Source organism: Cricetulus griseus, chromosome 6 (genome assembly GCF_003668045.3).
Source record: "Cricetulus griseus strain 17A/GY chromosome 6, alternate assembly CriGri-PICRH-1.0, whole genome shotgun sequence".
Lineage (NCBI taxonomy): Eukaryota > Metazoa > Chordata > Mammalia > Rodentia > Cricetidae > Cricetulus > Cricetulus griseus.
In genome coordinates, this window is record NC_048599.1 from 48,015,400 (window position 1) to 48,040,873 (window position 25,474).

At 47.3% G+C, this 25,474-nt stretch overlaps 2 protein-coding genes across 2 annotated transcripts; both read right to left on the reverse strand.

Annotated features, from left to right (window-relative positions):
* Nucleotides 1-6,170: 6,170 nt before the first annotated feature.
* On the reverse strand, nt 6,171-6,988 carry LOC100750370 (oxytocin-neurophysin 1). Its single transcript, XM_027420980.2, has 3 exons — nt 6,869-6,988; nt 6,397-6,598; nt 6,171-6,313 (listed from the first exon to the last, which is right to left on the reverse strand). The coding sequence occupies exons 1-3, from the start codon at nt 6,986-6,988 to the stop codon at nt 6,255-6,257; spliced, it is 381 nt and encodes a 126-aa protein (XP_027276781.1). The 3' UTR covers nt 6,171-6,254.
* An 11,371-nt stretch (nt 6,989-18,359) lies between these two features.
* LOC100769463 (oxytocin-neurophysin 1) lies at nt 18,360-19,403 on the reverse strand. Its single transcript, XM_027420981.2, has 3 exons — nt 19,064-19,403; nt 18,592-18,793; nt 18,360-18,508 (listed from the first exon to the last, which is right to left on the reverse strand). Exons 1-3 carry the CDS (start codon nt 19,181-19,183, stop codon nt 18,450-18,452), a joined length of 381 nt encoding a protein of 126 aa, XP_027276782.1. The 5' UTR covers nt 19,184-19,403; the 3' UTR covers nt 18,360-18,449.
* Between the last annotated feature and the right edge of the window lie 6,071 nt (nt 19,404-25,474).

The following is a 25,474-nucleotide window of genomic DNA, read 5'->3' on the forward strand; positions in this document are numbered from 1 at the left end:
TCATATCTATCGCCATGCACAAAACTTAAGTCCAAATGGACCAAAGACCTCAACATATATCCAGCAACACTGAACCTCTTAGAAGAGAAAGTGGGAAATACCCTTGAAGGAATTGGTATAGGAGACCACTTCCTGAACATAACACCAGTAGCACAGACACTGAGATCGACAATTAGTAAATGGGACCTCCTGAAACTGAGAAGCTTCTGTAAGGCAAAGGACACAGTCAGCAAGACAAAAAGGTAGCCCACAAAATGGGAGAAGATCTTCACCAATCCCACATCTGACAGAGGGCTGATTTCCAAAATATACAAAGAACTCAAGAAGCTAGTCACCAAAAACACCAAACAATCCAATTAAAAAGTGGGGGTACAGAACTAAATAGAGAATTCTTAACAGAAGAATCTAAAATGGCTGAAAGGCACTTAAGAAATTGCTCAACATCCTTAGCCATCAGGGAAATGCAAATCAAAACAACTCTGAGAAACCATCTCATACCTGTCAGAATGGCTAAAATCAAAAACACCAATGATAGTTTATGCTGGAGAGGATGTGGAGAAAGGAGAACACTCCTCCATTGCTGGTGGGAATGCAAACTGGTACAGCAACTTTGGAAATCAGCATGGTGATTTCTCAGGAAAATGGGAATCAGTCTAACTCAAGATCCAGCAATTCCACTCTTAGGCATATACCCAAAGGATGCACACTCATACCACAAGAACATCTGTTCAACTATGTTCATAGCAGCATTATTTGAAATATCCAGAACCTGGAAGCTACCTAGATGCCCCTCAACTGAAGAATGGATGGAGAAAATTTGGTACATTTACACAATGGAGTATTACTTAGCAGAAAAAAACAATGGAATCTTGAAATTTGAAGGAACTAGAAGAAACCATCCTGAGTGAGGTAACCCAGACACAGAAAGACAAACATGGTATGTACTCATTCATAAGTGGATATTAGTCATAGAGCAAAAGATTACCAGCCACAACACCAGAGAAGCTAGGAAACAAGGAGTTCGGTCCCCTGGAGAAGGGGAAAGGAACAAGATCTCCTGAGCTAATTGGGGAGAGGGAGGGGTAGGAGAAAGAGGAAGGGAGAAGGAGAGGGAGGAGAACATGAGGAAGCAGGAAGATTGAGTAGAGGGAAGAATAGAGGAGAGCAAGAAAAGAGATACCTTAAAAGAGATACCTTAATAGAGGGAGCCATTATAGGTTTAAAGAGAAATCTGGCACCCAAACTAAGAATCTAAGCAGCAGTGGAGAGTCTACTTTAAATGCCTGTCTCCTATAATGAGATTGATGACTACCTTAGATGCCATCCTAGAGTCTTCACCCAGTAGCTGATGAAAGCAGAAGCAAGCATCCACAGCTAAGCAGCAAGATGAACTCCTGGAATCCAGTTGTAGAGAGGCAGGAGTGATGAGCAAAGGGGTCAAGACCATGCTGGGGAAACCCACAGAAACAGCTGACCTGAGCAAGTGGGAGCTCACAGACCCCAGTCTGACAGCTGGGGAACCAGCATAGGACCAAACCAGGCCCCCTGAATGTGGGTGTCTGTTAGGAGGCCTGGGCAGTCTATGAGGCCTCTCATAGTGGAACCAGCCCATGCCCTATGTAGGGATATTCTCTCAGCCTAGACACATGGTGGATACATGAGGGAGGGCCTACATCCTGCCCCAAATGATGTGTCAGACTTTGATGATTCCCCGTGGAAGGCCTCATGCTCGCTGGGGAGTGGATGGGGGTGGGATGGGGGGGTCGGTATGGGACATGAGAGGATGGGAGAGAGAACTGGATTTGGTATGTAAAATAAGATTGTTTTTAATTTAAATAAAAATGTCTTTTTAAAAAAGCTGCTATAGCTACAGGAAATTGTGGCCACTTCCCACAGGAGCACATGCAAATTCGCAGCACACAACTGTCCACTAGCTCTGGCAAATCCCAACATGGGCTCAGGGAAAGCCTTGGCACCTGTGGGCGAAGAGCACAGGAGAGTGCACCCTAACCTGGTCCCGGCCACAGAAACTGGGAGACATGTAATTTCCCAAACTACAGAAGCAGGGGACAGCCATTTCAGGGACACTCACTCCCAGGCAGATAATGGGAATCAATCTACGTGGGCTCCAATTCAAGGTAGGGGTTTAAATGAGTTCGCCAGACCCAAGATAAACGACAAGCAGGTGTTTATTAGGGAATGACTTACACAGACAAGAGTAAATGACCACCCAGGTCTTCCTGCTACAGAGGATGACGTCTCTGCTCTTCCAATGCTCTCTGCACCCAAGAAAATGTGTGCTAGTACCTCCTCTATCTTAAGGGGTCACATCTGCACCTGAAACCCCGCCCAAAGGGTGTGGCCACTACTACATGTTCACTGGCAAGGCAAGATGCTACCATACTCTGTCTCAGGCCCCTTTCTGAGGAAGTGATTTGCAGCATCCAGGAAGAAATGGCAGCCAAAGTCCCAGAGACCAGCTCACCACATGCAGTCTCTGCCCTAGGGAGAATGGGAAAGCCCCGAGGGTCTTTGTCTTAGTGGTTAACCTCCTCCACAAGGGACTGAAGCCAAGGGGGCAAAGCCTGCTCCAGAGCTCATTCAGTCCAGTCACAGATCCGGAGTCACTGTGTGAGCTATGAGCAGCTGAGCTGTCATCAGTTGACCTGCCTTACACTCAGCTCATTTCTTCTCCAGATTAGTTCATTGGCATTCTTGGTACTGAAGGCCAAAAGCTTCACCTCAAAGTGGCCCCAGAGAGCCTCCCACTTACTCTGTGGCAGGGTGATCTCATCTAAGGTAATCCATGCACATAAATTAGCATATGATAATACTCACAGAATGCTCTCCTAAGGCCAGCATGCCTTCATGTGCTCACCAACTCCTCTATGCTTGGGAACACCAGTAAACAGCAGACAGAGCCCCGCCCTCAGGTTGGGGCTGCAGCTCAGAGGGAAAACCCTTGTTGTGTACTTGAAGCCTTGGGTACCATGTCAGCATTAGGAGAAAAGTCTCTGTCCTCTTGGGGCTCATATGACACTGAAGGAGACAAAATGTGAATTAAGAAGCATATGACATTGGGTTTTTGCTGAGTTATCTGAGTGTATCCCAAGAATCCATGTGTTATATTGTAGGTCTCCCATTCCCTGCCTTGTCTTGTGATGATCCCTGCACAGGCACTAACTCTTGGGGATACTTTGGCTGAGTGAGTCACACTAGAGCACCATAGGGCTTTCTGGGCCCTTCAGTGAGTTTGTAAAAAAAAAAAAGAAAAGAAAAGAAAAAAAGAGGTTGGCCTGCCATGGTAGCTAACACCTGTTCCCAGCATTTGGAAGGCTGAGGCACCGAGAACTGATATGAATGGTAGGCCTACCTGGGATACACAGTTAATTATATCAGCTTGAAGTACAGCATGAGATCCAATCTTTAAATAATTATTAGAATAATTTAGAAAAAAAACACACCTCCATGAGAGATGGGAGAGTGTGTGTATAACTGGCCTGCTGTGTCCTTTACCTTTTTTGTTGAGATAGGGTTTTATGTAGCCCAAGCTGGCTTCACAGTGAATGAGTAAGGCCAGCTTTAAACTCTCCCTTGAGGGGCTGGCAGGGGTATGCCACCATGCCCAGCTATTTTCATTATTTTTGTGTCTATTCGGGAAAGTGCATATGCCTATGGAGGCTGGTGGCATTGTATCCCCCAGATTTGGAGACCTAGGGAATTGCAAGTTGACTGGCATGGGTGCTGGGGACTGAATCCAGATCTTCTGGTAGAACAGTACTGGCTCTTTTTTTTTTTTTAAATATTTGTTTATTGTGTATACACTTGTCAGAAGAGGACACCAGGATCTCATTATAGTTGGTTGTGAGCCACCATGTGGTTGCTGGGACTTGAACTCAAGACCTCTTGAAGAGTAGCTAGTGCTCTTAACCTCTGAGCCATTTCTCCAGCCCCAATACTGGCTCTTAACCACAGAGACAGCTTCCCAGTTCCCTTTTAGGTTCTACACTTCAAGGTTTTAGAAATTTAACCCTTAACTGGATTTGAGGTACACACTTTTAATCTCTGCACTTGAAAAACAGAGGGAAGTGGATTTTTGTAAGTTTGAGGCTAGCCTGGTCTACATATGGAGCTATGGAGCTCCAGCACAGCCAGGGAGAGATCTTGTCTCAGGGAAAAACAGTAAAGGGAAGGGAAGGGAAGGGAAGGGAAGGGAAGGGAAGGGAAGGGAAGGACAGGGCAGGGCAGGGAAGGGCAGGGCAGGGCAGGGCAGGGCAGGGCAGGGAAAGGAAAGGAAAGGAAAGGAAAGGAAAGGAAAGGAAAGGAAAGGAAAGGAAAGGAAAGGAAAGGAAAGGAAAGGAAAGAGAAAAGAAGGGGAGGGAGGGGAAGGGAAAAATGAGAGACTTAGCCCTGAAGCCAGACCAGACAGTGATTGGTTCTGTCCCTTGACAAGGATAAACATTCAAGTTTCCACTTTCTGCTTTTGAATTTGCCTCTATCCAACGTATTTGATACAGTATCCAAAGAGGAATGGTCAGCATCACCACTACACTGGCCAGGTTTGGGGTTGAAATACTGCTTTTGACTTCCTATTTGGCAACAAAAAATAATTCCAAATTTGATTTGATTGATTCCTCTCCACACACAATAAGGAAATGATGAAATGTAATTAATCTAATTTTAGGATGGAGAGATGGCTCAGGAGTTAAGAGCACACTGTTCTTGCAGAGGACCCCAGTTCTGTTCCTGGGACTCACAACCACCTTGACTCCAAGGTTAGTGGGTCTAAAGCCCTCTTCTGGTTTCCATGAGCAGTGCACTTGGGTGCACATACCCTCACACATAGATACATGTACAGTAAGAAATCTCAAGATAGAAAATCCTGGGACTGGAGAGATGGCTCAGAGGTTAAGAGAATGGGTGCTGTTTCAGAGGTTCTGATTTCAATTCCCAGCAACCACATGGTGGCCCACAACCATCAATAATAGGATCTTGTGCCCACTTCTGACATATAGACATACATGCTGGCAGAACACTGTATGGGTAATAAACAAAAAAAAAAAAGAAAGAAAGAAAGAAAGAAAGAAAAGAAAATCTTCAAACCCCAGCCCCAGAAAAATGAAAACAACAACAAAATAAGAAACAACAAATCAATCCTGGAGTCTCTTTCATGTATCTTTTTGTTCTCCCCTTGTCTGTGAGTCCCATATGTGATGACAGGGGTCACGTGTGTTCTTTGGCTGGGTGTGAGGCCCACAGAAAGTGCTTGTTTATATATTTCTTTACTCTCAGTGATGGCATGGAGCCCAGGCCTTACACGTGTGGTACAAGATCTCCAGTACTGGCTCCTCCCAAGCGGTAGTATTTTATTCCAACAGACAATGAATCAGGTGCCCTGTGGGGAGTGGAGGAGGGGCATGTGCTTTCTGCCATCACTGCTGAGAACACAGGCAGCTAAGTGAGGCATGCTTTGTGGGGGGTGGTGGTGGTGATTGTGTTTAATCCAGCAATAGATGAGCAGTATAGATTGTGGGTTTCTCTGTTTGCCTGTGAGCTCTAAGTTTTGTGGTCATTTGTGCCCACAGGCTCTTAGATTCCATGCTGTCCCAGGGAATACTGTCCTGCAGAGGCAGAAGCAGGATCCCTGAGCTCAGGTGCCTCACCTGAAGACAGCAGAGGAGAGGCCTGCCAGTTCTCGGGGTTTCCAGCTGTGGCCTCAGTGAGGCCTGTGTGAGAATTCAGCTCTGGGGAAACCTATGACTCTGCAACAACCATCCCCTGGCCAAGACCCTTCTTTCTAGGCCAGGCTTCCCCCTAGCTTCTGAGGTGGTGGGTAAAGTCTCAGCTCAGGACGAGACTGGATGAGCTCCTCTGCCTGTCTGACTCTCTTTATTCAGTCCCCTTTCACATGTCTTCTTGAGCCTGTCTTTCCCACAGATGTCCACCATTGCTGTTCAGACTTTCACATGCTGCTCTCAAGTCTGTCTGCCACAGGCCCACCCCAGTCGGGAGTGCAGAGTGGGGCTAACCTGTAGGGTGGGTGGTGACAGTCCTGTCCCCGGAGCAGCCTAGCCTGTTGGGCTGTTCTTGCTCTGAATTGCCAGGACCCATGGATCCCAATGCCTTTCCTCCCTCCCGTTCCTGATAATTAGACACAAGGCAAGTTTGAAGAGGAAATCTGCTTTATTTGTCATATTTTCTGGCGATGGCCATGGGAAGTGAAGGATGCACTCTGAAAGTATCACCCAGTGGGCTCAGCTCTCAGAGAAGGCAGACTCAGGAGGGTTGCAGGCAGGGTCCAAGAAGCAGCCAGCTGTAAGAAAAATGGGTCAGAGGTCTAAGCAGCAAATCTAAGGGCTTCCTGCTGGGCGGTCCCGCCAGTCCTCTCCTGCTTACTTTGTGTGCAGCAGATGTCCTGGGTGGCACAGCGGCCCCAGGTTCCGCACCACTTCCCACCCGATTGGCAGGGTGTGGGCAGGTGTTTCTCTTCCTGGCAGCGCAGCGCCTCGGCGGTGCCCATGAAGCAGCCCAGCCCATTGGCGCAGCAGATGTTCGGACCAAAGCAGCTCCCTTTGCCACCGGGGCCACAGGAGAGGCACTGTAGGGGAGGGGCAGCAATTGGGCACAGTGCACAGTTGCCAAAGAATGGTCCTTTAAAAGGACTGTGGCAGGCAGAGTGACAGTGGGTGCCTGGGCTTTGTCTCTGCCTTCAGGTTGTCAAGTGGGAGCCTAACCATTCCCAGTGCCCTGGGTTCCCATGTGAGGCTGGGGAAGGACTGGCAAGGGTGCAGGATGCTCTCTCTCTACAGGTGGGTGTCCTCTCTGTTCCTTAGCGCTGCTGGAAACGGACCGGATGGGGGAGACTCACCTTGCGGATATCCACGTCCAGCACAGCCCTCTTGCCGCCCAGGGGACAGTTCTGGATGTAGCAGGCAGAGGTCAGAGCCACTAGGCAAAGCAGGCAGCAAGCGAGACTGGGGCAGGCCATGGCGCTGGTGTTCTGAGTCCAGGACCCAGCAGAGGTGATGGTTTCTCCAGCCCAGTGCACCCTTTTTATGTCTGGGCTCTGCTTGGTGCAGTACTGGCTAAAGAGGGCGACTGCATGACTGGTCACAGAAGGTCACTGCGGGTCAACTCATCTCATACTGTTTAGAGGCAGATCATTCATTTGCAGGGTCTAGGCTAGGTCAAGGTCACAGCCTCAGCTAATGACCTGGAGCTGGAAAGAGAAGCAGCCTGGAAGGGGTGACCTGGGTTACAACATCATAGACAGAATTAGGTGTGGGGTGGAGGCCCAGCCCAGCCTAGAGCTGTTTTCACAGATGTCCAGTACCTCAGGGTAGTGGGTGTCAATGTGGGAGGCCTTACATGTCCCTGAAACTGGAATGGGGGAAAAGATCACACCTTCCTTCTACTTTTGAATGTAGTTCAGCCCTTCTTCCAGCTAGATGGTAAGACAAAATATCAATAGAGATCAAATCTAAAACACAGCAAAGAAACCAAAGAAAAGAAAGAAAGAAAAATCATAACAAACCAAAAGAAAACTTGTGTTTATATTTAAAACTCTGTATTAGAACTCTCTATGTAGACCAGGCTGACCTTGGATTCAGTGATCCACCTGCCTCTGCTTCCTAAATAATCAGATTAAAGTTATTCCCCACCATTCCAGATGCCTTGATTCCTGCTTGAGGAAACATTTGCCATAAACTGTTGGAGTGTGGCCAATAGGTGCCTCAGCTGAAGACAGCCACCTGGCCTGAGGTCATACCCTTCCCAGGTGGCCACATACAATGGTTGGTCCAGTTTGGCACAAACACTGGACACCTCAGGATGCACTTTATCTTTGGGCTGTAGGTCAGCTGAATTCTGCATGGGGGTTCTGTTCATCCATCCCTTCTCTTCCATAGAGGTGAGTCCTAGGCCTGTGTTCTAATCTCTGTTGGGGGTGTTGGGGGTAAGGGGAACAAATGAGTTCACCAGACCCAAGATAAATGATAAGTAGCTGTTTATTAGGGAATGACTTACACAGATAAGAGTAAATAACTGCCCAGGTGTTCCTGCTCCAGAAGATGAGGTCTCTGCTATTCCCATGCTCTCTGCCAACCAAGAGAGTCCTTGTTAGCACCTTCTTTATCTTAAGGGTCACTTCTGCACCTGAAACCCCGCCCAAAGGGTGTGGCCGCTACTACATGTTCACTGGCAAGGCAAGATGCCACCACACTCTGTCTCAGACACCTTTCTGAGGAAGTGACCTGCAGCATCCAGGAAGAAATGACAGCCAAAATCCCAGAGCCCAGCTCACCACATGCAGTCTCTGCCCTAGGGAGAATGGGAAAGCCCTGAGGGTCTTTGTCTTAGTGGTTAACCTCCTCCACAAGGGACTGAAGCCAAGGGGGCAAAGCCTGCTCCAGAGCTCATTCAGTCCAGTCACAGATCCGGAGTCACTGTGTGAGCTATGAGCCGCTGAGCTGTCTTCAGTTGACCTGCCTTACACTCAGCTCATTTCTTCTCCAGATTAGTTCATTGGCATTCTTGGTACTGAAGGCCAAAAGCTTCACCTCAAAGTGGCCCCAGAGAGCCTCCCACTTACTCTGTGGGCAGGGTGATCTCATCTAAGGTAATCCATGCACATAAATTAGCATATGATAATACTCACAGAATGCTCTCCTAAGGCCAGCATGCCTTCATGTGCTCACCAACTCCTCTATGCTTGGGAACACCAGTAAACAGCAGACAGAGCCCCGTCCTCAGGTTGGGGCTGCAGCTCAGAGGGAAAACCCTTGTCTAGCATATATGCAAGGCTGTGTGCTTGAAGCCTTGATTACCATGTCAGCACCAGCAGAAAAGTCTCTGTTCCCATTGGTTCATGTGTCACTGAAGAAGGCAAAATGTGAATTAAGAAGCATATGACATTGGGTTATTGCTGAGTTATCTGAGTGTATCCCAATAATCTGTGCGTTAAATTGTAGGTCCTTATGAAGGTGTATTGGGAAAATGCAAGATCTTGTTTGTTTGTTTGTTTGTTTGTTTGTTTGTTTTTCCGAGACAAGGTTTCTCTGTGTAGCTTTGGAGCCTATCCTGGCACTCGCTCTGGAGACCAGGCTGGCCTCGAATTCACAGAGATCTGCCTGCCTCTGCCTCCCGAGTGCTGGGATTAAAGACGTGCGCCACCAACACCGGGCCTGAAAATCCAAGATCTTTAAGATAGAAATCTAGTGGAAGGCCATTAGGTTATTGAGGGCATGTCCTTGATGGAGGTGGTTAGACCTTGGTCCCTCCTAGGTCTTATTTTTTGTTGTTTTCTCAGCCATGAAATGAAGGAGTTCATTTTTCCATGTGCTCCTACCTTGATGTGTTCTTCTCCATAGACCTGTAAGCACAGGGCCAACAGATCATGAACTGGAGCCTCTGAAACTGTGAGCCAAAATAAACCTTTCTTCCAGGCATGATGGCACACGCCTGTCATCTTAGCATGCTGGAAATGTACAAGAGGATCAGGAGTTCAAGACCACTTTCGGCTATCTCAAAACCCACCAAATTAAACCTTCTGTTTTTACCAGTTAAAAATTGTCAGTGGTTTTGCTATAGCAATTAAAAGCCACAAAGTAAGCATAACATACTCCAGTGTTATCATGTGCTTGCTAGGAGCACTGGTGGTGGCACCAGCATGCTGAGTGCTGAGACAAGGTCTATGTCTGGATCCCCCAAGGAGAGCTGATGAATGTGTACTGTTTGATGTTCCTTGGACACATGCGAATTGGCAACTCCCATGAGGGGGTACTGAAGTGAATAGGGATTTGGAAAAGCCTTCCTCTGCTCTGAGTGAAAATGTTGACTGAGGAACCAAAAATTAAAATTAGTAAAAGTTTAAAGACTTAGGCCCTGAAAAGGGAACATCTAATGGTAAAGGAAAATTTAACTCCTTAAGTCAGGAGTGCCATGGCTGGTGCCTGATCCCCTGCTCTCAGAGAAGGGGAGGTAATTGTCCACCATTCTGTTAACATTCCTTTGCTAATTGCTGGTTATAAAGATCACCCCCACCCCCCCACTCCCCCCACCCCCGGCCAGGGGATAATGGACAGACTCTGTGACCCTGTAACCCTGCAAGCCCATGCCCTGTGTTATCTCACTCAAATTTATTTCACTTAAAACATATAGCTACTGCTTTACTCTGTGCTTTGTATGGCCTGAAGTAACCATGGAAACTCTAAAATTTGTGTCCTACAACCTTATGGTCTGCCCCTTTAAAAGCTTCTCTTTTTGGCTGGTTGGCATCTCATTTGCCCGCCATGCAGTGATATCCTAGCTGGCCAGATTGAAATAAAAAGAAACCTTTCCTTGGGTTCGTCTCTGTGCTCTGAGGACCCGGTTCAACATTGGCTGTGTGTCCCAGTGCTTACAAAGAATTGACCAGAGAGTGCTTTAGCCAAAGGAAACAGCAGATTCCTCCAGGAGGTTTACAACCTGGGACTTCTGCCCACAGAGATGCTCAGCCAGCCTCTCCTCTCATACTCCTCTCCTCTCAGCAATATGAACACGCTGAGGTCCTGGGGTGCTGCAGACAGTCCCCTGAGCCCAGCCTTTCTGTGTGGCTTTCATGTGTCTGTCCTTCATTCTCTCACTGTTCTCCTTCGGTTTCCAGACCCAAGCTGTGCAGGTGGAGCATTAGTAAATGCTATGGAAAGAAAGATGGCATCTATTGTCATTCCCCTTAGGGTGACCTGTGAGTTCTCAGAGGAGAGGAAAGAAACCGCTGTTGTGAACAAATGAACACAAATGTAGCCTCTTAAAGTAACGTCCATGTATCACGGCAGTTATGTGGACAAAGTCTGTGCAGGGCTTCTCTACTCATGGTCTCTGGCAGAAACCAGGCTGTCAGCAGGTATAAATTCCTTACAGGAGCTTGGTGATTGTGGGCAAAACCAATTACCCTGCAGCTATAAATCACAGGACAACTCACATCTTTAAAATAGGGCACCAGGAGATGGTGACACACGTCTTTAATCGCAGCACTCTGGAGGCAGAGGCAGGCAGGTCTCTGTGAGTTCATGATCAGCCTGGTCTACAGAGCTAGTTCCAGGACAGCCACTTAGTGAAACCCTCTTCAAAAAACAGACAAAAAAAAGTTTTTTTGTTTTTTTTTTTTTTTTTTTTTTTTTTTTTTTTTTTTACATGCATGTGTATGAGTGTTTAACTCACATGTGCACAATGTCCACAGAGGCCAGAAGAAGTCATCAGATCCCCCTAGAACTGGAGTTCCAGGTGTTTGTGAGCTGGCATATAGGTTCTGGGAAATGAACCCTAGTGTTCTGGAAGAGCAACTAATGCTCTTAACCATTGAACCGTCTCTCCAGTCCCTGCTTCTCTGAAAACAGGAGACAAAGGAAAAGTGAAAGACTGTTCCATAAGTCTCTGAGCATGGGGGATGCTGGCTATTCATGACAACTCAAGCAGCAAGGAAGGTTTTCGAAGACACACCCTTTTAAACTTTATAAACCCTCCAGGGGTGCAAATGACAGACCTGCCCCCAAACTTCTCTAATGGTCCTAAAGACTCTAAGGGCTATTCCCAGTCCAAAGGCAGGAGTATGGCTAGGCCCTGCTGTACTAGAAAAAAAAACCCACAAATCCCTGAGTTTGTCCCCAAGATCAGACCAAATACTTCCTCCAATCCCAGGCCACCATGAAAAGGTCTACCCTTCCCCTCAGGAAACTCTATATAAACCTAGCCACTGCTCAGTTCCCTGCTGCTTTTTTCCCAAGCATAGGCAGCCACCTCCTAGGTTTTTCTCTCCTAATAAATCTTTTATATGAGGTTTCTTGTGTGCTGTGACTTTGTGATATTCCTTGGCTCCCAACTGCCAGGAAACCTTTCCATTAGATCTGTAACCCTTACAAGGAAGGCCTAGGGTCACATTTCTATCCATCTATCTATCTATCTATCTATCTATCTATCTATCTATCTATCTATCTATCTATCGTCTATCTCCTATCTAGAAAGGGTCTCACTGTGTAGCCCTTATTTATTATTTATTATTTACTCATTGAGGTAGGATGTCATTATGTAGCCCTGGAACTTTCTATGTAGACCAGGCTGGCTTCTACCTTGCAGAGGTCCAGCTGCCTCTGCCATTACTCAGGGGTTAGGCTGACTTGTAAAGGGCTCCCTTGGCTGGCTGTGATGGTGCACATCTTAATGCCAGCACTTGGAAGGCAGAGGAAGGCAGCTCTTTGGCTTTGGGGCCAGTCTATTCTATGTAGTGAGTTACAGGCAAGCCAGAGCTACACGGGGACTCTGTCTTGAAAACAGACCCCTCCTTGCAAATAAACAAACAGCTCATTTGATTAGGCCAGATCCACCAGGGTCACTACATTTTGAACTGAGACTGAGTAGAAGCTTTCAAGACATCACACCGATGAAAGCCCTCTGCCTGGTATAACAGTAGTGCACCCGTGAGGGTGACTCTACACCACTTTTGCTGTGTTTGTCTGTAGGTTAGAAGAAGTTATGGGTCCCACTCACACGCTGCAGGAGATTATGCAAAGGTATAGATAGGTAAGAGGGGTGGGGATTGCAGTAAGCACCTTGGCACTCCACCTCCCATGGAGGGGCCATTTCAAGACAGGATAGAAGAGTTTACAAATATGAGCTAGTCTGAGTCTTTATATTATTTCAGGAACTTCCTTATGTGAGACACGTTGTTACTTTTGTCTCTGAATATTTTATTGTTGCCTGTGACATTTAAGACTTAGAAAAACTGTTAATGTTCCATTCCCAGCTCTTGAGCTCGTGGAGCTTAGGTCCCGCCTTGTCTTGTGATGATCCCTGCACAGACACTAACTCCTGGGGATGCCTTGGCTGAGTGAGTCACACCAGAGCACTATACGGCTTTCTGGGCCCTTCAGTGAGTTTGTCAAAAAAAAAAAAAAAAAAAAAAAAAAAAAAAAGACTTTGGCTGGGTCTGCCATGATAGCTAACACCTGTTCCCAGCATTTGGAAGGCTGAGGCAGGAGGGTTGATATGAATGGTAGGCCTGCTTGGGATACATAATTATAGGTCAGCGTGAAGTACACCATGAGATCCTATCTCAAATAATTATTAGAATAATTTAGAAAGAAACCACCCCAAGAGAGATGGGAGAGTGTGTGTACGACTGGCCTACTGTGTGCTTCTACCTAGACATCCATATGAATGAATCAGAACTGGAGAAAACACTGTGAGTGGCTGCAGTGTGATTGCTGGCCTGGTGACTCAAGTCCCTCCTCCTACCATGTGGGTTCCGGACACTAAACTAGGTTGTCAGGCTGGCTGGCAAGTCCCCTTATCCACTGGGCCATTTGCTTCCCCAACCAATTTGGATTTGAAACTCAGTATTTGTTGTTTTGCCTGTGGGTATGTCTGTGTGAGTGTGCTGGATCCCCTGGGACAGGAGTTACAGACAATGGTGAGCTGCCAGGTGGATGCTGGGAATTGAACCTGGGTCCTCTGGAAAAGCAGCTTGTGCTCTTAACCACTCAGCCATCCTTCCAGCCCCCCAAAAGGCTATTGAAATAAAATTTGAGATAGTAATATATTTTGACAATTAGGATTTACGCTACTGAATTCTGGAAAAATATAAGTTCCAGATTTTGGCAAGAAAAAAATTCCAAATTTAATTTCTTACCAGACTCACTCTTTAGCATTCAATAGGCTTACTCTCTGATTTAATTGCTCTGGAAAAGTCATAGGGGATGCTCAAGATGTCTAGGACTGTTGCACACCTGTGCTTCAGGAGAAACTGTACACTGCAGAAACTGAGCATAGGTCCTTCATAGACCTAGATGACACAGATTGACAAAATACCCAACACCTACTGAGCTGGCAGGTGCAGATTTCCTAGCCTTGGACTCACTGAAGCCATTTGCCTTCACCCAGCAGTAGGGCACCTTCACCTCCCATCTACTGATGAGCCCTTGGGCACCTTTTGGGAGTCTCATGAGGAACCAGGTTGATCTCAAACTCCCTATGTAACTGGGGATGACCTTGGAATTCTACTGGTGCTCTTGCCTTCACCTCCAGAAAGCAAGGTTATGCAGTATTGGGAACTGAACCCAGGGCCTGTGCACACCAGGCTAGCACTCTACCAAGGGAACATCCCCTGGCCGCCTCCTTTGGTTTTATATGACCTAACCTAACCCTGAAGGCGATGACCACAGGATTGATCCCCAGCACTCACTGATGATGCAGCTTTAGTCTCAAAGTTGGAAGGGGCAAGGACCCAAGGTGTCTTGGTAGAGTATCAGTGCTTGACTGTGACTGGGGAGATAGATCCTGGACAGGGGTTGGAAGGGTTACCCACTGAGCAGAGTTTCTGGGTTCAGATCTACCACACCAAATCCAGTAGATTCTTTGTGACAAGTTCCACAGGCAATAACTTCAAAAGAAGGAGTTCTCATGAAAACAGTTGTGGAATAGGTCGGAAAAAAATATTGAATGGTAGTTCTCTTGGCAATCACTGATCCTCTATTATTTTCTTATATTAATGAAATGTTCCTGAAAGCCTACGCTGACATTTTAAACAAAGGATATAAATGAGAAACCGTGCTCTGAGACATGGTCACTGTCCATGACCCCATCTCCAGGAAAACCAGCGCTCTTCAAATCATTCACGGCATTCACATCAGTACAATTAGTATTGATGAAAACTTTCCCAACAATAAAATTTCATATGCTGTACGTGTGTAATTGAAAGTAGGTTTAAATGTTTCATAAAGCAAGTTTTTTTGATAAGAAAAAGTCAAAATGGCTCAATGTTTCAAAGATTCACAAGAGCTAGGCAACAAATGTTAAACAATAACTGACCATAAAAAGTATTAACCTGGTCTTAGAAAATAGGCGGTTAGCTGTGGTTAGCTTTGAATAATTTTCTGATTTATTGCTAGCCTTGGATAAGTTGTATGTTACTGTGCCTAGTGTTGATGATGTCATTTGTTCTATCTGGGTTTGCTTCAGTGAACACAAACTCTGAGAAGGTATGCTTTATCCTGGATAAAAATTCTTACTTAAAAGCTGCAAAATACACTCAGATTGAAACTGCCTCTGTGTTTGTTTCTGTTTGTCACCACTGAATTATTACCCACCTAGTCTTCAAGAAGCCTCACCCCAGGGACCTCCAAACTGGCTGGGACGGTCAGTAGCACAAGTCAATGTCTTACTATGACAACAAATCCAGGCATGGACTAAGTTCCTCCTGACATGATTCCATCAGTTTACCTCAGATATTTGAGTGCAGGACCTCACTGTTGTCTGATCAGTGGGGGGGGGGTTCATGGCTGTTAGGGGTGTTGAGTACAGGACACCACCTCTACTTTGCTCTTTAACACCTGCTTCTTCACTGGAAAGAGGCTCCCATAGTCCCCAACGTTTCTTGAGGAATCCAAACCCTCAGAATTGTGGAAAGTAACTAGGATTCTCTTCTTTAGATGGTATCTTGGTCTCATGTCAATGGCATTCAAGTTTATGACAATGACAGTAAAAAGGCAGCAACAGGAGTTGGGGACACAGCTCAATCACTAAAGTACATGTAATGTAGTTATGAAGGTCTGGGTTTGATCCCTGGTACCAAATGAAAGCTAAATATAATGGCATGTGCCAGGCTAGCTGGCCATACAGTCTAATCATTGAGCCACAGCTTCTAGGGAAAGACCCTGCCTCAAAGAACAGAACAAAACAAAATCAAAAATTACTGAAAGAAAAGACCAAGGTGAGATTCCTGAGGAATGACAACTAGGCTGCCTTTTGGCCAACACACACACACACACACACACACACACACACACACACACACACTGAAGGGCAGCAACTGCCTGGAAGAAACATGTTGCTTGAGGCCTACAACTGAATGGGATCTCTACTATCAATGTGTTTACTACTCCTGGAACTCAAAGACTTTTGTTAAATCAAGTCACCTTTGGACAACCAGGTCTTCCCAGACAGGAGAACCTGATGGGTAATCCAGTGACCTGGTATCCGGAGAGAAGCATGTCACAGAAGTGACTACTAGAACAAGCAGGTTATCCTGTTCCTTTCTGCATATTGGACACAGCAGACCCCAGCCAGCAATGGCCAAGATAGAGCAAAGCAGGTAACTGACTTAAGGCTCAGTTAGGTGAAAGTTGCTTCTGCCTAGTAAGCTAAACACCCCTAATTTGGGATGTTCTAAGGCTCCCCGGTCAGGCACAATTGTGGAAGACAGAGGTCAGTCTGAGTGACCTGACCTGGTGGCTCAGCATGGTCAGCCCGGCACAGAGTCAAGGTGCCCTACCCAGTCTGCAGGTTGCCTCCCATCTCAGCACCGCTAAGTTTATCTGCATGCCTGGGATGGACCAGGTGGTACAGGGGCCAGGCAGACTCCTCCTACCACAGCCTCCTTCCTATGGGGCCCTCTCAGGGTCTGACCTCCACTAGGGTAGGGCCAAGGAAAAGACCAGACCAAAGAGGAAGAGAAGGAGGTTGGAGTGGCTAGAGGCTTGGCTACACTTGATTTGATTCCTAGGGCTGGTCTACACGCTGCTTCAGGCTGAGGTTGAGACCCCTCATTCCACCCCTCTGTCCAGGTGCAGAATTGTAACACCTCTTTCCCACACCTGCTTCTAGAATAATCCGTCTCCTGTTCCTCAGGAGAGGAATTATTTCTGCCCACTGGACCTTCTGTTCTCTCTATCTCTCTTTTAGGGAGTTGCTTGCCCAGCTACAGAACCCCTGAAGGGCACTTCTAGAGTTCACAGTAAGCACTTGTCTCCCCTCTGCAGCCTGCAGAAGCAAAGGGGCTCATGGGAACAGATGCCAAGAGTTCTGACTTCCACATGCAGGCTGTGGAATGTGTGCCCCATCCTCTCCACACACAATAAAGAAATGATGAAATGTAATTAATCTAATTTTAGGCTGGAGAGATGGCTCAGGAGTTAAGAGCACACTGTTCTTGAAGAGGACTCCAGGGTTAGTGGGTATAATGCCCTCTTCTGGTCTCCATGGACATTGCACTCAGGTGCAAATACCCTTCACACAGAGACTCATGCACAGAAATAGAAATATAACAGAACAGAAATCTTAAGATTGAAAATCTTGGGACTGGAGACATGGCTAAGAGGTTAAGATGGTTGTTCTTCCAGAGGCCCTGTGTTCAAATCCCAGCAACCACATGGTGGCTCACACCATCAACAATGAAACCCGGTGCCCACTTCTGACATGTAGACATACATGCTGGCAGAACACTATATGCATAATAAACAAAGCAAAAAATAAATTGAAAGTCTTCAAACCCCAGCCACAGAAAAATGAAAACAACAACAAAATAAGAAACAACAAATTAAAACTGGAGTCTCTTTCATGTATCTTTTTGTTCTCCCCTCTGTCTGTGAGTCCCATATGTGGTGACAGGGGTCACGTGTGTTCTTTGGCTGGGTGTGAGGCCCACAGAAAGTGCTTGTTTATATATTTCTTTACTTTCAGTGATGGCATGGAGCCCAGGCCTTACACATGTGGGACAAGATCTCCAGCACTGACTCCTCCTAAACGGTAGCATTTTATTCCAACAGACAATGAATCAGGTGCCCTGTGGGGAGTGGAGGAGGGGCATGTGCTTTCTGCCATCACTGCTGAGAACACAGGCAGCTAAGTGAGGCATGCTTTGTGGGGGGTGGTGGTGGTGGTTGTGTTTAATCCAGCAATAGATGAGCAGTATAGATTGTGGGTTTCTCTGTTTGCCTGTGAGCTCTAAGTTTTGTGGTCATTTGTGCCCACAGGCTCTTAGATTCCATGCTGTCCCAGGGAATACTGTCCTGCAGAGGCAGAAGCAGGATCCCTGAGCTCAGGTGCCTCACCTGAAGACAGCAGAGAGGCCTGCCAGTTCTCGGGGTTTCCAGCTGTGGCCTCAGTGAGGCCTGTGTGAGAATTCAGCTCTGGGGAAACCTATGGCTCTGCAACAACCATCCCCTGGCCAAGACCCTTCTTTCTAGGCCAGGCTTCCCCCTAACTTCTGAGGTGGTGGGTAAAGTCTCAGCTCAGGGTGAGACTGGATGAGCTCCTCTGCCTGTCTGACTCTCTTTATTCAGTCCCCTTTCACATGTCTTCTTGAGCCTGTCTTTCCCACAGATGTCCACCATTGCTGTTCAGACTTTCACATGCTGCTCTCAAGTCTGTCTGCCGCAGGCCCACCCCAGTCGGGAGTGCAGAGTGGGGCTAACCTGTAGGGTGGGTGGTGACAGTCCTGTCCCTGGAGCAGCCTAGCCTGTTGGGCTGTCCTTGCTCTGAATTGCCAGGGCCCATGAATCCCGATGCCTTTCCTCCCTCCCGTTCCTGATAATTAGACACAAGGCAAGTTTGAAGAGGAAATCTGCTTTATTTGTCATATTTTCTGGCGATGGCCATGGGAAGTGAAGGATGCACTCTGAAGGTATCGCCCAGAGGGCTCAGCTCTCAGAGAAGGCAGACTCAGGAGGGTTGCAGGCAGGGTCCAAGAAGCAGTCAGCTGTAAGAAAAATGGGTCAGTGGTCTGAGCAGCAAATCTAAGGGCTTCCTGCTGGGCGGTCCCGCCAGTCCTCTCCTGCTTACTTTGTGTGCAGCAGATGTCCTGGGTGGCACAGCGGCCCCGGGTCCCGCACCTCATCCCACCCGACTGGCAGGGTGTGGGCAGGTGTTTCTCTTCCTGGCAGCGCAGCGCCTCGGCGGTGCCCATGAAGCAGCCCAGCCCATTGGCACAGCAGATGTTCGGACCAAAGCAGCTCCCTTTGCCACCGGGGCCACAGGAGAGGCACTGTAGGGGAGGGGCAGCAATTGGGCACAGTGCACAGTTGCCAAAGAATGGTCCTTTAAAAGGACTGTGGCAGGCAGAGTGACAGTGGGTGCCTGGGCTTTGTCTCTGCCTTCAGGTTGTCAAGTGGGAGCCTAACCATTCCCAGTGCCCTGGGTTCCCATGTGAGGCTGGGGAAGGGCTGGCAAGGGTGCAGGATGCTCTCTCTCTACAGGTGGGTGTCCTCTCTGTTCCTTAGCGCTGCTGGAAACGGACCGGATGGGGGAGACTCACCTTGCGGATATCCATGTCCAGCACAGCCCTCTTGCCGCCCAGGGGACAGTTCTGGATGTAGCAGGCAGAGGTCAGAGCCACTAGGCAAAGCAGGCAGCAAGCGAGACTGGGGCAGGCCATGGCGCTGGTGCTCTGAGTCCAGGACCCAGCAGAGGTGATGGTTTCTCCAGCCCAGTGCACCCTTTTTATGTCTGGGCTCTGCTTGGTGCAGTACTGGCTAAAGAGGGCGACTGCATGACTGGTCACAGAAGGTCACTGCGGGTCAACTCATCTCATACTGTTTAGAGGCAGATCATTCATTTGCAGGGTCTAGGCTAGGTCAAGGTCACAGCCTCAGCTAATGACCTGGAGCTGGAAAGAGAAGCAGCCTGGAAGGGGTGACCTGGGTTACAACATCATAGACAGAATTAGGTGTGGGGTGGAGGCCCAGCCCAGCCTAGAGCTGTTTTCACAGATGTCCAGTACCTCAGGGTAGGGGGTGTCAATGTGGGAGGCCTTACATGTCCCTGAAACTGGAATGGGGGATAAGATCACACCTTCCTTCTACTTTTGAATGTAGTTCAGCCCTTCTTCCAGCTAGATGGTAAGACAAAATATCAATAGAGATCAAATCTAAAACACAGCAAAGAAACCAAAGAAAAGAAAGAAAGAAAAATCATAACAAACCAAAAGAAAACTTGTGTTTGTATTTAAAACTCTGTATTAGAACTCTCTATGTAGACCAGGCTGGCCTTGGATTCAGTGATCCACCTGCCCTCTACCTCCCAATTTCTGAGATTAAAGTTATTCCCCACCATGCCAGGTGCCTAGACTCCTGTTTGAGGAAACATTTGCCATAAACTGTTGGAGTGTGGCCAATAGGTGCCTCAGCTGAAGACAGCCACCTGGCCTGAGGTCATACCCTTCCCAGGTGGCCACATACAATGGTTGGTCCAGTTTGGCACAAACACTGGACACCTCAGGATGCACTTCAGCTTTGGGCTGTTGTCTGCTGAAGTCTGCATGGGAAGGATGTCCCAAGCATCTCAGAGGCGACTGCTTGCCTAGTGTGTGAGAGCCTTGGGTCTACTCTCCAGTTCTGTAGCAGAAATACATTTTGGGAGCAGTTTTTGCTTACACCTTTAACTTTTATTTTTATTTGTGTGCATGTTTGTTTGTGCAGGTTTTTTTGGAGGCCAGAAAAGGATGCTGGGTCCCAGGAGCAATAGTTAGAAGGCGTTTTGGGTCCACTTCTGTGGAGCCTGGGAACAAAATTCAGTTCTCTGCAAGAGCAGTGTTCACTTTAACCACTGAGCCATCTCTCTTTAGCCTGTGTTTTTTGTACTTTTTATCCAGTTTAAAAAGAAAAGCATAATGACAAGAAGGCGTGGAAGACTCCACTCCTTTAATTCATGGCTGAAAAATAAAACATAGATCTTCAGGAGGGACAAAAGAGTCACTGCTCCCTCTCGTGCTTGCCTCAATGACCTGATGATCACTTGCTGAGTTCCAGTCTTAACTATCTTACCATCCTGGGGCTGGGGAGTTGGCTCAGTGTTAATGAGTTGCCCTTGCAGAGGAGCCAGGTTTGAATCCCAGCACCCACATGGTGGCTCACAAGCATCTGTAACTCTAATTCCACTGGAGCCAATGCCTCTTCTGAACTTCAGGCTCATACATAGAGCATTACATACATGCAGGCAGAACATGCATACACGGAATGTATACACAGAAAACAAAGTAAATAAATTGAAAAAATGTTAAAGAAGGAGAAGCATTGGCCAGATTTTTGTTTTGTTAGTTAAAGATTTATTAATTATGTATACAGTGTTCTGTCTGCATGTATCCTTGCAGGCCAGAAGAGGGCACCAGATCTCATTAGAGATGGTTGTGAGTCACCATGTGATTGCTGGGAATTGAACTCAGGCCCTCTGGGAGAGCAGCCGGTGCTCTTAACTGATGAGCCATCTCTCCACTTGCATCTGCCTCCCAAGTGCTGGGATTAAAGGCATACACCACCATGCTAGGTACCTAAAGAAAACATTTGCCATTAGCTGCTGGAGTATGGACAACAATGGTCTCAGCTGCAGAGAGCCCCCTGGCCATGGCCCTTCTCAAGTGGTCACATATAACTTTTGGTCCATTTTGCTTGGCACTTCTAACTGCACTTCAGCTTTGGTCTGTAGGTCAGCTGAATTCTGCATGGCGGTTCTGCTCATCCATCCCTTCTCTTCCATAGAGGTGAGTCCCAAGCCTGTGTTCTAATCTCTGTTGGGGGTAGGGGAGGGTAAATGAGTTCGCCAGACCCAAGATAAACGACAAGCAGGTGTTTATTAGGGAATGACTTACACAGACAAGAGTAAATGACCACCCAGGTCTTCCTGCTACAGAGGATGACGTCTCTGCTCTTCCAATGCTCTCTGCACCCAAGAAAATGTGTGCTAGCACCTCCTCTATCTTAAGGGGTCACATCTGCACTTGAAACCCCGCCCAAAGGGTGTGGCAACTACCATATGTACACTGGCAAGGCAAGATGCCACTACACTCTGAGGAGTGAACAGCCCGAGCAGATAGTCCTAAGGTTTTCTTTATTGAGATACATCAATCAAACGAGAGGGAGGAGCAGAAGAGAGAAGGGCCGGGGGTCTCCAAGTGCAGCCCTTAAGATTCTTCCCTTACGTCACCCCCGACTTCCCTTCACCCCGCCCTCATGGGCGTGTCCCGGTATACCTGGCATCTGTCCGGGTTGCCTGGGGCGGGGCTAGGATGTCTCCCTACAACACTCTGTCTCAGCCCCCTTTCTGAGGAAGTGACCTGCAGCATCCAGGAAGAAATGGCAGCCAAAGTCCCAGAGACCAGCTCACCACAGGCAGTCTCTGCCCTAGGGAGAATGGGAAAGCCCCGAGGGTCTTTGTCTTAGTGGTTAACCTCCTCCACAAGGGACTGAAGCCAAGGGGGCAAAGCCTGCTCCAGAGCTCATTCAGTCCAGTCACAGATCCGGAGTCACTGTGTGAGCTATGAGCCGCTGAGCTGTCATCAGTTGACCTGCCTTACACTCAGCTCATTTCTTCTCCAGATTAGTTCATTGGCATTCTTGGTACTGAAGGCCAAAAGCTTCACCTCAAAGTGGCCCCAGAGAGCCTCCCACTTACTCTGTGGGCAGGGTGATCTCATCTAAGGTAATCCATGCACATAAATTAGCATATGATAATACTCACAGAATGCTCTCCTAAGGCCAGCATGCCTTCATGTGCTCACCAGCTTCTCTGTGCTTGGGAACACCAGTAAACAGCAGACAGAGCCCCGTCCTCAGGTTGGGGCTGCAGCTCAGAGGGAAAACCCTTGTCTAGCATATATGCAAGGCTGTGTACTTGAAGCCTTGAGTACCATGTCAGCACCAGCAGTAAAATCTCTGTTCCTATGGATTCATATGTCACAGAGGGGGACAAAATGTGACTTAAGAAACATATGTCATTGGGTTATTGCTGAGTTATCTGAGTGTATCCCAAGAATCCATGTTATATTGTAGGTCTTCCATTCCCACCTCTTGAGCTTGTAGAGCTCAGGTCCAGCCTTGTCTTGTGATGATCCCTGCACAGACACTAACTCCTGGGGATGCTTTGTCTGAGTGAGTCACACCAGAGCACCATAGGGCTTTCTGGGCCCTTCAGTGAGTTTGAAAAATAAAATAGAGGTTGGCCTGCTATGGTAGCTAACACCTGTTCCCAGCATTTGGAAGGCTGAGGCAGGAGGGTTGATATGAATCGTAGGCCTGCTTGGGATACATAATTATAGGTCAGCGTGAAGTACACCATGAGATCCTATCTCAAATAATTATTAGAATAATTTAGAAAGAAACCACCCCAAGAGAGATGGGAGAGTGTGTGTACGACTGGCCTACTGTGTGCTTCTACCTAGACATCCATATGAATGAGTCAGAACTGGAGAAAACACTGTGAGTGGCTGCAGTGTGATTGCTGGCCTGGTGACTCAAGTCCCTCCTCCTACCATGTGGGTTCCGGACACTAAACTAGGTTGTCAGGCTGGCTGGCAAGTCCCCTTATCCACTGGGCCATTTGCTTCCCCAACCAATTTGGATTTGAAACCCAGTATTTGGTGTTTTGCCTGTGGGTATGTCTGTGTGAGTGTGCTGGATCCCCTGGGACAGGAGTTACAGACAATGGTGAGCTGCCAGGTGGATACTGGGAATTGAACCTGGGTCCTCTGGAAAAGCAGCTTGTGCTCTTAACCACTCAGCCATCCTTCTAGCCCCCCAAAAGGCTATTGAAATAAAATTTGAGATAGTAATATATTTTGACAATTGAGGATTTACACTACCTGAAATTCTGGCAAAATATAAGTTCCAGATTTTGGCAAGAAAAAATAATTCCCAATTTGATTTCTTGCCAGACTCACTCTTTAGCATTCAATAGGCTTACTCTGATTTAATTGCTCTGGAAAAGTCACAGGGGATGCTCAAGATGTCTAGGACTGTTGCACACCTGTGCTTCAGGAGAAACTGTACACTGCAGAAACTGAGCATAGGTCCTTCATAGACCTAGATGACACAGATTGACAAAATACCCAACACCTACTGAGCTGGCAGGTGCAGCTTTCCTAGCCTTGGACTCACTGAAGCCATTTGCCTTCACCCAGCAGTAGGGCACCTTCACCTCCCATCTACTGATGAGCCCTTGGGCACCTTTTGGGAGTCTCATGAGGAACCAGGTTGATCTCAAACTCCCTATGTAACTGGGGATGACCTTGGAATTCTACTGGTGCTCTTGCCTTCACCTCCAGAAAGCAAGGTTATGCAGTACTGGGAACTGAACCCAGGGCCTGTGCACACCAGGCTAGCACTCTACCAAGGGAACATCCCCTGGCCGCCTCCTTTGGTTTTATATGACCTAACCTAACCCTGAAGGCGATGACCACAGGATTGATCCCCAGCACTCACTGATGATGCAGCTTTAGCCTCAAAGTTGGAAGGGGCAAGGACCCAAGGTGTCTTGGTAGAGTATCAGTGCTTGACTGTGACTGGGGAGATAGATCCTGGGCAGGGTGGGTAGGGTTACTCATTGAGCAGAGTTCCTGGGTTCAGGTCAACTTCTCACTGTGACAACAAAGACAGGCATGGACCAAGTTGCTCCTGACATGATCAAATCAGCTTACCTCAGATATATGAGGGCAGGACATCACCTGTTCTGACCAGTCAGGGAGAGAGGGGGTCATGTCTGTCAGGGGTGTGCGTGCAGGATGGCACCTCTACTTTGCACCTTAACACCTGCTTCTTCACTACAAAGAGGCTGCCATAGTCGCCGAAGTTTCTTGGGGATTATAAAATCCTCAGAATTGTGGAAAGTAACTAGGATTCTTCTCTTTGGATGTTATCTGTGTCTCATGACAATGGATTCAAGTTCATGGCAATGACAGTAAAAAGGCATCAACAGGAGTTGACGACACAGCTCAGTCACTAAAGTGCATGTAATGTAGTCATGAAGGTCTGAGTTTAATCCCTGGTACCACATAAAAGCCCAAAGTGATGGCATGTTCATCTAATCCCAGTGCCAGGCAAGCAGACACAGATGGAGTCTTTGTGGCTAGCTGGCTAGGCAGTCTAACCAGTGAGCCCCAGCATCTAGCTAAAGACCCTGCCTCAAAGAACCAAAGAAAACAAACTGAAAGAACAGACTAAGGTAAGAGAGTCCTGAGGAATGATAAGGCTGACTTTTGGACCACACACACACACACACACACACACACACACACACACACACACACACACACACACACACTGAAGGGCAGCAACTGGCTGGAAGATACATGTTTCTCCAGGGCCTACAACTGAATGGTATCTTCTGGTATCTTCTCTCTCTCTCTCTCTCTCTCTCTCTCTCTCTCTCTCTCTCTCTCTCTCTCTAAGAGCAGCAACTGGCTGGAAGATAACATGTTTCTCCAGGGCCTACAACTGAATGGGATCTGTACTATCACTGTGTTTACTATTCCTGGAACTCAAAGAGCTTTTTAAGTCAAATCACTTTTGGCAACTAGGTCTTCCCAGACAGAAGAACCTGATGGGTTATCTAGTGACATTATATCAGGACAGGGGCATGTCACAGAAACCACTACCAGGAGAAACAAGATATTCTGTTTCCTTACTGCATCTTAGACACAGCAGACTCTAGTCAGCAATGCCCAGGATTGAGCAAAGCAGTTAACTAACTTATGTCTCAGTTAGGTGAAACTTACTTTTGCCTAGTAAGTTAAAGACCCAAGAATTCCGAGACAAATAAACTTACTCTACAAAAAAAAAAAAAAAAAAAAAAGACATATAACAAATGCCTTTGATTTTTACAAGCAGTTTAAGCTTCACTGCATCTACTGATTTCTGTCATTACAGCACTATAATTACAGTCAGTGAACAGGCAAGAC

Coding starts and splice junctions, on each gene's coding strand:
- LOC100750370 (XM_027420980.2), bottom strand. CDS start 6,988: ATGGCCTGCCCCAGTCTCGCTTGCTGCCTGCTTTGCCTAGTGGCTCTG. Junction 6,599..6,868: donor TGGACGTGGATATCCGCAAG/GTGAGTCTCCCC, acceptor CCTCCCCTACAG/TGCCTCTCCTGTGGCCCCGG. Junction 6,314..6,396: donor GGACATCTGCTGCACACAAA/GTAAGCAGGAGA, acceptor TTTTTCTTACAG/CTGGCTGCTTCTTGGACCCT.
- LOC100769463 (XM_027420981.2), bottom strand. CDS start 19,183: ATGGCCTGCCCCAGTCTCGCTTGCTGCCTGCTTTGCCTAGTGGCTCTG. Junction 18,794..19,063: donor TGGACATGGATATCCGCAAG/GTGAGTCTCCCC, acceptor CCTCCCCTACAG/TGCCTCTCCTGTGGCCCCGG. Junction 18,509..18,591: donor GGACATCTGCTGCACACAAA/GTAAGCAGGAGA, acceptor TTTTTCTTACAG/CTGACTGCTTCTTGGACCCT.